General features: G+C 40.6%; 1 protein-coding gene across 16 annotated transcripts in view; it reads right to left on the reverse strand.

Annotated features, from left to right (window-relative positions):
- The window catches only part of FAM13C (family with sequence similarity 13 member C), a 147,086-nt gene that overhangs the window by 70,090 nt on the left and 62,453 nt on the right, over positions 1–14,543 (reverse strand). For all 16 annotated transcript variants that reach the window (XM_025285089.3, XM_044942101.2, XM_044942100.2 and 13 more), the window contains one exon: positions 6,763–6,881. In XM_025285089.3, coding sequence (XP_025140874.3) covers positions 6,763–6,881 — 119 coding nt within the window. The remainder of the gene's footprint in view (positions 1–6,762; positions 6,882–14,543) is intronic.

The raw sequence follows: 14,543 nt of genomic DNA on the forward strand, positions 1-14,543 counted from the left end.
ACTCATTGGAAAAGATTCTGATGCTGGGAAAGACTGAAGGCAAAAGGGAATGACAGAAGATGAGATGGTTAGATAACATCTCTGGCTCAGTGGACATAAACCTGAGTAAACTCTGGGAGATAGTGAAAGACAGAGGAGCCTGGAGTGCTACAGTCCATGAGGTTGAAAAGTCTTGGACATGACTTAGTGAATGAATAACAACAACCCCAAACTCCCAGTCCATCCCCTTTTACCTCCCCCTTGGCAACCACAAGTCTGTATTCTAGGTGAGTATGTTTCTGTTTCACAGATAACTTCCTTTGTGTCATATTTTAGATTCCATATATAAGTGACACCATATGGTATTTAAGACACTGAATTTCTTAATTTCCATCCCACCAGCGTTCTTCTGCACCCATGGGGTGGAGGCAGGATGGGGGCTGAGGAGAACCCTCACTACATGACTGCCATTCTATGCAGTATAAGCAAAGAAAGCTATTTTTAGAATCCATGATTACCCAGCTATGTACCAGACTCTCAAAATTCTGTCAAGACAAGTTAATTTTTTTTTAATCTCCATCATATCCCTTTAAAAAAACCAAAAAAGAAATCCAAAAAACACACCATCAAGAAGAGCACGCTGATAATACACAGATCCCTGCTCTAGTACAGTCTAAAAAGGCTTATTTTATGTTCTTTACTATTAAAAAACTCCGGGTGCTCATTCCCTTACTCATTCTTTCTCCTTTTAGCAGAGCCCATTTAGACTCTGCCTACTTCTACAAAAAAACATTTGAACAAGAAACAAGTAGCTATTAAAACACACACAAGTAGTCTATCTCAAAAACAAAAGATGAAAGGATTTATCCCCCAAGGAAAAGTTGCTGCCAACAAAACTTCCTCCTTCCATAAAGCAACAAAGCTTTTTCTTTTATCTGAAATGTTACAAAAATAGTCAAAGTCATCAAAGGCCATTATCCTTGCTAACACCCCAATCTTCAAGCCCCTCTAACTGGGGCCTTCCAGATGAAGAGTCTAATGAACTCCAGTTCGCAAATGTAACCACCAACTTAATTGGTAGTAACACATTGCTATAGAATAGCTCCTGTTTATACAGGCAAGGTCTTTAACGACATTAAAAGGCTTAATGCTGTCATAAATTTTAATACAATATTTTAAACACAAGTGAGTTTATCACTTTTAAAAGTAAATTTACTTAGCTGGGTAAGAAATCCACAACTTCATTAGTATTCTCCTACAACCATAAATTCCCCTTTGTCATATCTGAGCATTTACAGAATTGGCACTGGCTTTAGCTATAAAAATCAATCAAACTGATGCATATTCATCAACTAACTGCTCTAAACAGACTGATGTGTCTTGGTTCTATTGCAAGGGAAGCCAGGGCTTAAGCAAATTACAGCCTTGCTGGGTGTCAAACTAGGAAATGAGAGGGTTGTATTAAGTGATTACTAAAGCTTCATTCTTGCTCTAACTAAATGCAGTTCTGTAACTACGAGTTTTAAAAAGCTCCAGATACTAAGGAACATGCCAGAGTAGGGCAATATGCAGCCCCACCACTCAGATACACTGAAAATCCAAATGAAAATGTAAACACATCATCTTTCAGAAGGGCTTAGCTCCAGGCAGCTAGAGTCCTAAGGATGAGCAGTTGCTGGGAAGAAAAGGATTGAAGTAGGCATTTAAATCAAACAGCCTATAAGAGCCAGGCAAAGAGCATACATAGAGATCTGAGTGGGAATTGTGGGAAAACGAAGAGCTGCTCCTCAGTTCCAACTAATTATTGCCTTGCAAGAATGTACACCCTGGGTTATCCCATTTTTGCATATTACAAAAGAATGCAAAAATCCATAAAACCTCTGATATTTAAACATTGAATCCCGAATTGATGCTTTTGAACTGTGGTGCTGGAGAAGACTTGAGAGTCCCTTGGAAGGCAAGGAGATCAAACCAGTCCATCCTAAAGGAAATCAACCCTGAATATTCATTGGAAGGACTGATGCTGAAGCTGAAGATCTAATACTTTGGCCACTGATGCAAAGAGCTGACTCATTGGAAAAGACCCTGATGCTGAGAAAGATTGAAAGCAGGAGGAGAAGAGGGCAACAGAAGATGAGATGGTTGGATGGCATCACCAACTCAATGGATGTGAGTTTGAGCAAACTCCAGGTGATAGTGAAGGACAGGAAAGCCTGGCATGCTGCAGTCCGCGGGGTCACAAAGAATTGGACAGGATTTAGCAACTGAACAACACAAATATTTTAAAACAGTCTACAAGCCAATTATATCTCCACATCAGATACACTTGCAGGACACCAGATTTGAGATCTCTGATGTGGGACACCATACTACTAAGGAACAAAATAGAAAGATGGGGGGAGATGCTAAATAGGAGGAAGGATGCAAAGAAAGAGGATAGAATAGGCTAGGTCAATATCTGAAGTTGGCTCTGTTGAGGGAATTCAGAAGAACAAGCAAACTTGGAGGCAGGAAGAGATTAAGACAGTGAGTCTAAACCTTTTGGGTAGTCATGGGTAGCATATGAGATTCTCATAAATGCTTTAGAAATTTTCCCTGGAAAAATAAACCTAAGGAGTAAGAAGAATAAAGCTGCCCACCAAGATGTCTGTATATTTGTTCCTTGTTCTCCTCCCCTTGTTACCTTACATGGCAAAAGGGATTCTGTAGAAGTCATTAAGTTAAGGAACTTGACATGGAGTGATTACAGTGAGTTATCTCAGTGGACCCAACCTAATCACATGAATCCTTAAAATCAGAACCTCTCTCCTGCCCAAAGCTGTAACAGAGAACAGCCTGTCCCCACACCGGATCTATTCTTTTAGCTCCGAACCTTGTGCTCTGTTGCCTGTGTTCGGTTGTGCTTGCTCTTCACCTTTTGTAAAAGAATGTTGCCCACAGCCTGAAATATAACACGGTAGCCCATTCTCAAGGCTCTGACCTTTAAAGGTTTAACACTTTTCCATTCACACACAGAGAAAAAAGAGAATGACCTTTGTCCTGTTGTAGGTTTATAGGAACACTGTAATCAGACCTACATAGACAGCTGCAAGAACAAACAATTCCGGCACCAAATGGTTTGCAACAACCAACCACACCACCATGCCTCCTAGGTACAAACCTGTGACTTACAGCAACACAAATTTATAATCTTATGCTTCTGTAAGGACAGATGGCCAACATGAGTCCCACTGGGATAAAATAAACATGTCAGCAGGCTTGCCTTCCTTTCAGACAAGAAGCCTGAATCTTAGTTGGGTATGATGGTTCTTTGGGATACAAGTCCACCATCCTCTCAGCCTGCTGGCTTTCTGAACAAAATCGCTATTTCTTGCCCTAACAACTCATTTCTTGATTTACTGGCCTGTGGTGAGATGAGGAGTAGGAGCTTGAACTCAATCACAGTTAGAAGAAAACATGGAAGAATGCTCAGAGAGATGCAAAGTTTCTTGCTATGAAAATGGAAGAAGAGGCCACTTGCCAAGCAATGGGGGTAGCCTCTGGAAATGGGAAGAGGCAAGGAAATGGATCAGTTCTCCCCTAGCATCTCCAGAAAGGAATGTAAGCCTGCTGACAATGTTTGTTTTATCCCAGTGGGATCCATGTTGGCCATCTGTCCTTACAGAACCATAAGATTATAAATTTGTGTGGTTGTAAGCCACAGGTTTGTGGTCATTTGTTACAGTAGCAACAGAAAACCAATATACATAAAGACAATCAAAATTTGGCAAAGACATTCACAGACCTCCTTGATGCTCATCCATAGACATAGATAAAGATTCCTTGTACTAGAAAGAGCAGAACAACATGATCTCAGAGCTGAAGGTAAAACTATTTCTCTTTGGCACACGTGAGAAGATCAACACTACCCCATGACACAGTCAGCTTCAAAATTGCACCTCTACAAGGATGGATTCATTCTCTGGACACTAACTACCCTTATGAGTCTCACTTAAATCACATGTGAACCCCTGACAACTCCTTGCTGCAGACTGATTTTTCTTCTCTTTCTCAAAGTGTTTGTTATGCTAAGAACATGCTCCTCCCCAACCTCCATCCCCAAGAAGATGGCATTTTACACCTGCTGAGATTTAGCCTGGCTTATTCCCTCACTTTGAGCCAGACTGAGCCCTGAAGTATCTTGTTACAGTATCATGTCTCTATCAAGATCTTACTGAGCATGATATGCCTGGACCGGGCCATATGCTGGCTTAAAACGGAAGAGGAAGGTTATCAGGAAAGTGAGCTACCTGACTCAAAGCTGTTTTTAGCCTCAGATCTCATTTCACCAGTTCATCAAATTTCACAATCCCTGTAATATTTTGATATGTTTTTTTAAGTTCCATTAGAATGATCCTGGGTGACGTCACCATGGTTGTGACAAATAACTCTGTAGTTTAAAGTTACCACACCAATCTAAATACTAAACCTAATACGCCAGACATAACTGGCTTCACAGCTCCTGATCTGCAACTTGACACCAGATCCTGTGATTGTCAACGCTGATGCATAGACAATTCTGGAATGCTGCTAGATGAGAAAGCAAAGTGGAACATGGAGGCTAGAAAGGAAAAAGAATAAAAGAACAACAAGATATTTGGGGTCCCATGGAGATTTGCTGAAGTGTAGAGGAAGACAGACCAGATCTGTTTCTGCAAGAAGTGGCCACTCTGTTGGGGAGACTATCTTGACTCAACAAGGAAGGCTGCCCAGTGACCAAAGTACCTGGCTCCTTTTTCTGACATGCAGAAGAGGTCTAGGAACCTCCTAAAATGTTACACAAACTTATGCGGATATGTGCATCTCTTATTTTCTGAAGAAAAGTGCCATAGATCTGAGAATCCAAATGAACCATAACTCCCCATTCCCAAGTATAAGAGGGGCTAGCCTGTATGTTTCCTCATGAGGACTTCTCTAATTCAACACTCTTAGTTCTTGCTAGTCACAGAATCCTATTATATTTATGACTTTCCCTCTGATAGCAGCAATAATACCATTTACCCTTTCCACTGTAGATGGGATAGAAAGTGGTCTTAATTTTACCAAACATCTGGCATCTTTGAGAAGGTAAATTACTAACCTCATTTTTCCCATCAACCTCTGTGGAATATTCATCCCAAAGGGCACCATGCATTCCATACAAAGATGAATGTGTATTTTGTTTGTTGTTTTCATTTTGTCTGTTGTGTGTTTTGTTGTGTCCTTTTTTACAATTTTGAAATATGCATAGGAATAGAGTTGGCCTTATTATTCCTGAGAGAGGCAGTCACAGGTCTAGTGGGATAAGACAGGGTCACTGTCTAAACTGGCTGTAAAACAGCTTTGTTATAATAAGGTTTCCAATAGGAGGGTGAGTATTCTGATCAACAGAGAAACGACGGGACTGAGTCTCACCCGATCCAAGGTCAGGTGAGAATAAACAGACAAGAGATGGCAACCAGCAAAGAAGGTGAGAAAAGATATCCAAGAATCCAACCAGATAATAGATCACCTTAATTTTAGGATCTCTATCAACCATCTGAGGCGTTATGATTCTAAATTTAGTATGCTGAATATTTAAAAACACAATTTCACTATATATAAAATAGATAACTAATAAGGACCTACTGTAGAGCACAGGGAACTCTTCACAATTCTCTGTAATGACCTACATGAGAAAAGAATCTAAAAAGAATGGAAATAGGTATACTAATTCACTTTGCTGTAGAGCAGAAAATAACACAACATTGTAAATCAACTACAGTCTAATAAAAATTAATTTAAAAAAAAGCACAATTTCACAGCACAGCCAATCTTGCCTGTTGTTGATTCATTTAGACTCTGCTGCCTTAGAAAAAATTTTGAAAGGTCATGCCAGAAGCCCAGCCCTCCCTTTCTCCCGAGAGCTATGATTACACTGTACACAAGATCCTACAAAGACAGCTGACACGACTAGTGGCTGAATTCTTTCTTCTGTTTACTTCCAGAAGAGACTTTCCATAGACAGCTGCAAGGCCAGGCTCCCATCTGAATGCCATGTCAACCTTGCTGCAGTCAGCCTTCACCCATGTTCTTGCCCTGGACCCAGGAGTTGTCTCCTGCAGGTCTAGGAGACCAGAGAGGCCAGCCCAGGGCCACTTCAGGGCTTAGAGACATCACTTGGATCAGCAAAGAAGCCACACCTGCTATGCTGCAATCAGACATTCGTAAATTCAAATTCTGGTTCAGCCTTTTTCACTTGTACAATATCAGGCAAGTGCCTTAATGTCTCAGCCTCAGGGTCCTTCTCCATAAAATGAGGCTAAGAGTATCCACTTTCTGGGGAAGGCTGCTGCTGCTGCTAAGTCGCATCAGGGAAGGGATGAGACCTAAATGACAGAATATACGAGAAGCAATTGGCTTGATGCCTACACTATTATTACTAATTACCATGATCACAGAAGAAACGCTAATCATCTCTAGCATGGAATGAAAGAGGACAAAATGATACCAGCATTTCTCTTTCTCAGGGCAGGAAGGTCTGTACTCTTCTCTGAGCCTTAAGGCTGATTATGTTCTGACTGAAGGGAGAGAAAGTTATTTATATTTCTCTTAGACTCAATGATTCTCCTTCTAGGCCCCATTACAGAGTTTCTCTGACTTCACAGTGATGTCAATGAAAGTGAGAAAGCCTTGCCTCTTGCGTGGGGGTAGCAAGCACAGGTGCTCCCATGTCTGGGAAAGGAACCCCAGGCCCACTGCAACTTCTGACAACAAAGGGCCCACCTTGGTTGAACTCGCACAGTTTCTTGGCACCTGGAGGTGGGGTTGTGTGCACTCTCCTGAGCCGGTGTTCCCAGTTTCCCTCGACACTCCGATTGGCTGGATACCACATGCTCTGTCTCCTGCAAGAGAAACAGGAAAGGGAGATGAACCGTCAGCAGCCAACGGTTCCACAGGGTTCTCCAGTGGGGGCTGGGTCACAGAGCAGGGCAGCAAGCCATAGAAAATACACACACTGATGATCGTGGGGAAGAGGGCTGATGAGTAATTCAAAACTTAAGAAGTCTCTTTCTATCTGGCAGTTGCTGCCAGATTACAAAATAAAGAGGAGGTTTCCCTGGTGGTCCGGGGTTAAGACTCTGCACTTCCAAGGCAGGGGGTGCAGGTTCAACCCTTGGTCAGGGAACTAAGATCCCACATGTAGTGCAACCAAAAAAATTCCAGATATAGAATAAGGAAAAAGTAATAATAAAAACCTAAATTTTACAAACATTAAAAATATTATAGAGCTTCCCTGTGGCTCAGTGGTAAAGAATCCACCTGCCAATGTAGGCGACATAAGTTTGATCCCCGATCTGGTAGGATTCCACATGCCACAGAGCAACTAAGCCCACGCGCCACAACTGAGCTTGTGCCATAGAGCCCAGGAGCCGCAACTACTGAGCCCATGTGCTGGGACTACTGAAGCCCACGCTCTGCAATAAGAGAATCCACCACAGTGAGAAGGCTGCGCACCACTAGAGAGTAGCCCCCAATCACCGTAAACAGAGAAAGGCCCACACAGCAACAAATACCCAGCACAACCAAAAATAAATAAAATTATGAAAAAATTATAGAACAGTATTTAATGAGTATTTAAGAGTATTATAAAGAGTATTTAATTTATTTCTGCACCAGGACGGAAATATAGATCAATGGAACAAAATAGAAAGCCCAGAGATAAACCCATGCACCTATGGACACCTTATCTTTGACAAAGGAGGCAAAAATATACAATGGAGAAAAGACAATCTCTTTAACAAGTGGTGCTGGGAAAACTGGTCAACCACTTGTAAAAGAATGAAACTAGAACACTTTCTAACACCATACACAAAATAAACTCAAAATGGATTAAAGATCTCAACGTAAGACCAGAAACTATAAAACTCCTGGAGGAGAACATAGGCAAAACACTCTCTGACATACATCACAGCAGGATCCTCTATGACCCACCTCCCAGAATATTGGAAATAAAAGCAAAAATAAACAAATGGGACCTAATTAAAATTAAAAGCTTCTGCACAACAAAAGAAACTATAAGCAAGGTGAAAAGACAGCCTTCAGAATGGGAGAAAACAATAGCAAATGAAGCAACTGACAAACAACTAATCTCAAAAATATACAAGCAACTCCTGAAGCTCAACTCCAGAAAGATAAATGACCCAATCAAAAAATGGGCCAAAGAACTAAATAGACATTTCTCCAAAGAAGACATACAGATGGCTAACAAACACATGAAAAGATGCTCAACATCACTCACTATCAGAGAAATGAAAATCAAAACCACAATTAGGTACCATTTCACGCCAGTCAGAATGGCTGCAATCCAAAAGTCTACAAGCAATAAATGCTGGAGATGGTGTGGAGAAAAGGGAACCCTCCTACACTGTTGGTGGGAATGCAAACTAGTACAGCCACTATGGAGAACAGTGTGGAGATTCCTTAAAAAACTGGAAATAGAATTGCCTTCTGATCTAGCAATCCCACTGCTGGGCACACACACTGAGGAAACCAGAAGGGAAAGAGACACGTGTACCCCAATGTTCATCGCAGCACTGTTTATAATAGCCAGGACATGGAAGCAACCTAGATGCCCATCAGCAGATGAATGGATAAGAAAGCTGTGGTACATATACACAATGGAGTATTACTCAGCCATTAAAAAGAATACATTTGAATCAGTTCTAATGATGTGGATGAAACTGGAGCCGATTATACAGAGTGAAGTAAGCCAGAAAGAAAATCACCAATGCAGTATACTAACGCATATATATGGAATTTAGAAAGATGGTAACAATAACCTTGTATGCGAGACAGCAAAAAAGACACAGATGTATAGAACAGTCTTTTGGATTCTGTGGGAGAGGGAGAGGGTGGGATGATTTGGGAGAATGGCATTGAAACATGTATAATATCATATAAGAAATGAATCGCCAGTCCAGGTTCAATGCAGGATACAGGATGCTTGGGGCTGGTGCACTGGGATGACCCAGAGGGATGGTATGGGGACGGAGGTGGGAGGGGGGGTCAGGATGGGGAACACATGTACACCCATGGCGGATTCATGTTGATGTATGGCAAAACCAATACAATATTGTAAAGTAATTAGCCTCCAATTAAAATAAATAAATTAAAAAAATAATAAAATGGATTAATTTTATAATATATAAAAAAGAAAAAATTATAGAAGAGTATTTAATGAATAAATAGATTTGAAAATATAATCTCCAGAATATTTATAGCATAGGCTCGATTTTGCCAAATCAAATATATGTATAAATGTATATACACACACACACAAATACACACACATACAAAATTGAAACCAAGTAAACCAAAATCTTAACTATGACTAACATTAAGATGTCATTTTTTTTTTCTTTAGGGTGCTCATCTACATTCATTAAAATAATGATACATTATTCTTGTAATAAGAAAGAAATTTAAGTGACTCTGAAAACTAAGGGACAGATAATTTTTATAAATTCCAAATCCTAAGTATTCTTAGTATCCCTCTCCTCCCCACTCTCTCTCTCTCTCTCTCTCTTTCACACACACACACACACACACACACACACACACACCTGTCTATACTGCCCCCAAAGAAATCACTAGATTGGCCGCATCATCCTATGATGAACTCTACTAATTAATTTAGGAAAACTAACAGAAGTCAAGTCTAGAGAATATCATAAACATTCCCAAGTTAGAATGAATCTGTATTCAGTACAAAGACACACATACCCAAAATGAAAGACTTATATACGTTCAGCAATTGAAACACTTTAGTGTTTGAGCCATGCCAAACCTCTGACAAACTTTCCTTAGGATAAAATAGCCCTTCTTTACATGAAAAATGAAATACGAAAACCAAAATCAGCAATTCAGAAAATGCAGATGGCTACTGTCATCCAGTCAAAATATTCATGTGATACAGTGAATCAGGCTCTGACTGCAGTATATTGTGGTGACGACACAGATCAAGTTCCTCTCTTACGGGCACAGGTTGAAGTCAGTGTAAGTGCCAGTTTGTGAAGCATCTCAGAAAGCATTTTTCTAAAATACGAGAATAGTTTGGCAGGGCTATTTGCCAAGCAGTCATCACAAACTTCTAAAGCAAAACCATAGGAATGCTTTCCTATAAGAGGGGTAAAATGGGAAGTAGGAGCAGAGCTGAGAAAAAGAAATGAATTAGAAACACCAAGATCCTTTAGTTTCAGTTTTCTAAGCGTCCAGCGTCAGGCAAGAAGACACACCACATGCAAGGTTGCCATTAGTGTCTGATATTTCCTTAGACATAGTGGCTGCCTGCAAAAAATTCTACAGCTACGTGAATACTGCTCAAGTTTCCCCAAACAATGGTTTTCAAGTGAGATAGCTCTGCTTGCAGGTATGTGTCCTTAGACAAATTACATCCATTATCTGGACCTTGGTTTCCTTGTCTGTACAATGGAGATAATATGGCAAGCTCATGAGGGTATTGAACAAGATGCCATTTTACTGCTTGCCAACTGGAGGCATACCATGGAATGGGAGCTACTCATGATGATAATTATAATCCTTTTATAAAAATTCCTCCCACGCTCAATATTCTGCAACTAGTGTTAAGGAAATACTTGGAGACTTAGCCCAAATGAGCTCAGTGAAAGCAAACTATTTTTGTGTTGGGATGCACGTTTCAGGTTTCTATACTAATAATATTATTTTAAACACCGTATTTAGAAACCACCCTACTTGGAGACCTAATGATAAGGCCCTTCTAATTTCTAAACAATTTAAAACAGAAATTTCAATTTTATTAAAATTTAACCCTTTTAAGAAACAGTAGGTTTTTGTTTTTCCCAAAGACAGTGTTTTATCTCATCCTTTGAACTCACAGAGGCCAAAAAGGGTTTCAGGCCACACATTGCAGGACTCCTATGGATTTTACAAGTAAAAGCAAGAATAAATAAATGGGACTACGTCAAAACTAAAAAGCTTTTGTATGGCAAAGAGAGCGATCAATAAAACCAAAAGGCAGCCTACTGAACAGGAAAAGATAATTGCAAATCATGTATCTGATAAGAGGCTAATATCCAAAATATACAAAGAATCCACACAACTCATAACAAACAGAAATCTGATTAAGAAGTGGGAAGAGGGCCCGAGTAGATACTTTTCATCAAGGAAGGCATACAGATGCTCAACAGACACATGAAAAGAGCTCAACATCACTAATCATCAGGGAAATGAAAATCAAAACCACAATGAGATGTCATCTCACACCTATCAGAATGTCTCTCTGATAATAACCACCAAATAATTATTGGTGAGGATACTGAGAAAAGAAAACCCTCATGCACTGTTGGTGCTAATGTAAACTGGGACAGCCACTATGGAAAACAGCATGGAGTTTTCTCAAAAAATTAAAAACAGAACTACCATATGACCCAGTGATTTCACATCTGGGTATTTATCCATAGAAAACAAAAGTACTAATTGAAAAGATATATGCACCCTTATGGGCTTTCCAGGTGGTACTAGTGGAAAACAACCCACATGCCAGTGCAGGAGATATAAGATATGTGGGCTTGATCCCTGGGTCAGGAAGATCCTCTGGAGGAGGGCATGGCAACCCACTCCAGTATTCTTGCCTGAAGAATCCCATGGACAGAGGAGCCTGGCGGACCATAGTACACAGGGTGGCAAAGAGTCAGACATGACTGAAGTTACTTAGCCTGCACACACACACACATGCACCCTTATGATCACTGCAGCAAATAGCCAAGATACAAAAACAATCTGTGTCCATCAACAGAAGAACGGAAGGAAAAAAGAGAATCGTATAAACACATACGGGCATATTGAATATATTACTCAGTCATAAGAAAAGAATGAAATCTTGCCATCTGCAACAACTTGGGTGAACCAAGAGGGCATTATGCTAAGTCAGAAAGAGAAAGACATAAGAAATAAGTCAGAAAGACAAACACCATATGATTTCACTAATATATGGAATCTAGAAAACAAAACAAACAAACAAGCAAAACAAAACAGAAACATACATATGGATGCAGAGCATAAACTGATGGGCGGGGGACTGTGCAATACAAGTGAAGGGGATTTAAGAGCTATTAACTTCCAGTTGCCAACAAAGGTCCGTCTAGTCAAGGCTATGGTTTTTCCAGTGGTCATGTATGGATGAGAGAGTTGGACTGTGAAGAAGGCTGAGCACGGAAGAATTGATGCTTTTGAACTGTGGTGTTGGAGAAGACTCTTGAGAGTCCCTTGGACTGCAAGGAGATCCAACCAGTCCATTCTAAAGGAGATCAGTCCTGGGTGATCATTGGAAGGACTAATGCTGAAGCTGAAACTCCAACACTCTGGCCACCTCATGTGAAGAGTTGACTCATTGGAAAAGACTCTGATGCTGGGAAGGATTAGGGGCAGGAGGAGAAGGGACGACAGAGGATGAGATGGCTGGATGGCATCACTGACTCGATGGACATGAGTTTGGGTGAACTCCGGGAGTTGGTGATGGACAGGGAGGCCTGGCGTGCTGTGGTTCATGAGGTCGAAAAGAGTCAGACACGACTGAGTGACTGAACTGAATTGAACTGAACTGAACTTCCAGTTATAAGTCATAGGCATGCAAAACATAGGGAATATAGACAACAGTATTGCAACATTTTTGTATAGTGACAGATATTTACTAGACATATCATGATGATCAGTGTGTTATGCATACAAATGTTGAACTACTATACTGCACACCTGAAAATAACACAACATTGAATGTCAGCTATAGTGAAAGTGAAAAGTGAAGCTGCTCAGTCGTGTCCGACTCTTTGCAACCCATAGAGATTGCAAGATACCAGGCTCCTCCATCCATGGGATTTCCTAGGCAAGGGTACTGGATTGGGTTGCCATTTCCTTCTCCAGGGGATCTTCCTGACCCAGGGATCAAACCCAGGTCTCCCACACTGCAGGCAGACGCTTTAGCGTCTGAGCCACCAGGGGAAAAAAGCGACCATCTACTACATACTAAGGATGCTGATAGTTAAGAGGGTTATACAAAAGTGAATGAGACATCTTTGCCCCCAAAGAACTATAGAATCTGTTTTTGACAAAGACTAAAGCATGAGATGGCAGACACTAACTGGCCTACTTCTGTGTTAATGTGTTTGTCAAATGGGAGGTACAGACTGACCAATGGGAACGAGGCAAGTAGAAGCCAAGATCTTCTCCTCCAGGTTAATCTTCCCACCACCTAGTTAGGCATAGTCTGGATGGGCATCTGTAAGAGCAGTCATCCTACATCTCTTCCCGCTCCCAACCACCCTCTTCTACCCTTTGACGTCACCTCCTGCAAGTCCCAAGCCCAGCCTCAGTAAAGGCATTTCTGGGTTTTCTGCTCTATGTAGGAACAAACTGTCTAAGCTCTGAGACATTTCATGAGAAAGATATTATATAATAAAACATTATTTTGGTTATATTCTGACCCATGAGCAGAGGCTAGGATAGTATACAAAATGACAAGAGAGAAGTTATCTATTAATTAGGTTGAGAGGCTCAAAGCCCCAGCTGAACTGTTTACAATAGCCAGGACATGGAAGCAACCTAGATGTCCATCGGCAGATGAATGGGTAAGAAAGCTGTGGTACATATACACATTGGAATATTACTCAGCTATTAAAAAGAATGCATTTGAATCAGTTCTAATGAGGTGGATGAAACTGGAGCCTATTATACAGAGTGAAGTAAGTCAGAAAGAAACACCAATACAGTATATTAATGCATATATAGAGAGAATTTAGGAAGATGGTAATGACAATCATATATGAGAGACAGCAAAAGAGACATAGATGTAAAGAACAGACTTCTGGACTCTGTGGGAGAAGGCGAGGGTGGGATGATTTGAGAGTATAGCATTGAAACATGTATATTATCATATGTGAAATAGATCGCCAGTCCAGGTTTGATGCATGAGACAGGGTGCTCGGGGCTGGTGCACAGGGATGACCCTGAGGGATGGGATGGGGAGGGAGGTGGGAGGGAGGGTCAGGATGGGGAACACATGTACACCCATAGCTGATTCATGTAAATGTATGGCAAAAACCACCACAATATTGTAAAGTAATTAGCCTCCAATTAAAATAAATAAATTAAAAAAAAAAAAAAACAGCTGAGTTGTAAAAAAAAACAGACACCCCTAAGCAGAAATGGTAAAATATGATATTTCACCTTCATTGGGATTTTAGAGAGTTCAGTTGGATCATAAAGAACTTGAGAGAATCTAGCTTTAATCCAATGGCATGGCCACTGTTTCAGGTCCTTCCAAGTTTCCTAATTTGTACAAATCCATGACCCAGAAGAATTTTCCATCCTCATTCCAGTTTTTGCCCATCTGCTCTAGTTTGTCAAGTCAGAATACTACCCTTAAGCCGCAAAGACATACACATCCTCTAAATCTTAAAAGATACGGTGAGTCAAAATAGTCATTTTTCAGTCTTCTCACACTTGAGGTTTTACCTGTAACCATTCTA

This window comes from Bubalus bubalis, chromosome 4 (genome assembly GCF_019923935.1).
Source record: "Bubalus bubalis isolate 160015118507 breed Murrah chromosome 4, NDDB_SH_1, whole genome shotgun sequence".
NCBI lineage: Eukaryota > Metazoa > Chordata > Mammalia > Artiodactyla > Bovidae > Bubalus > Bubalus bubalis.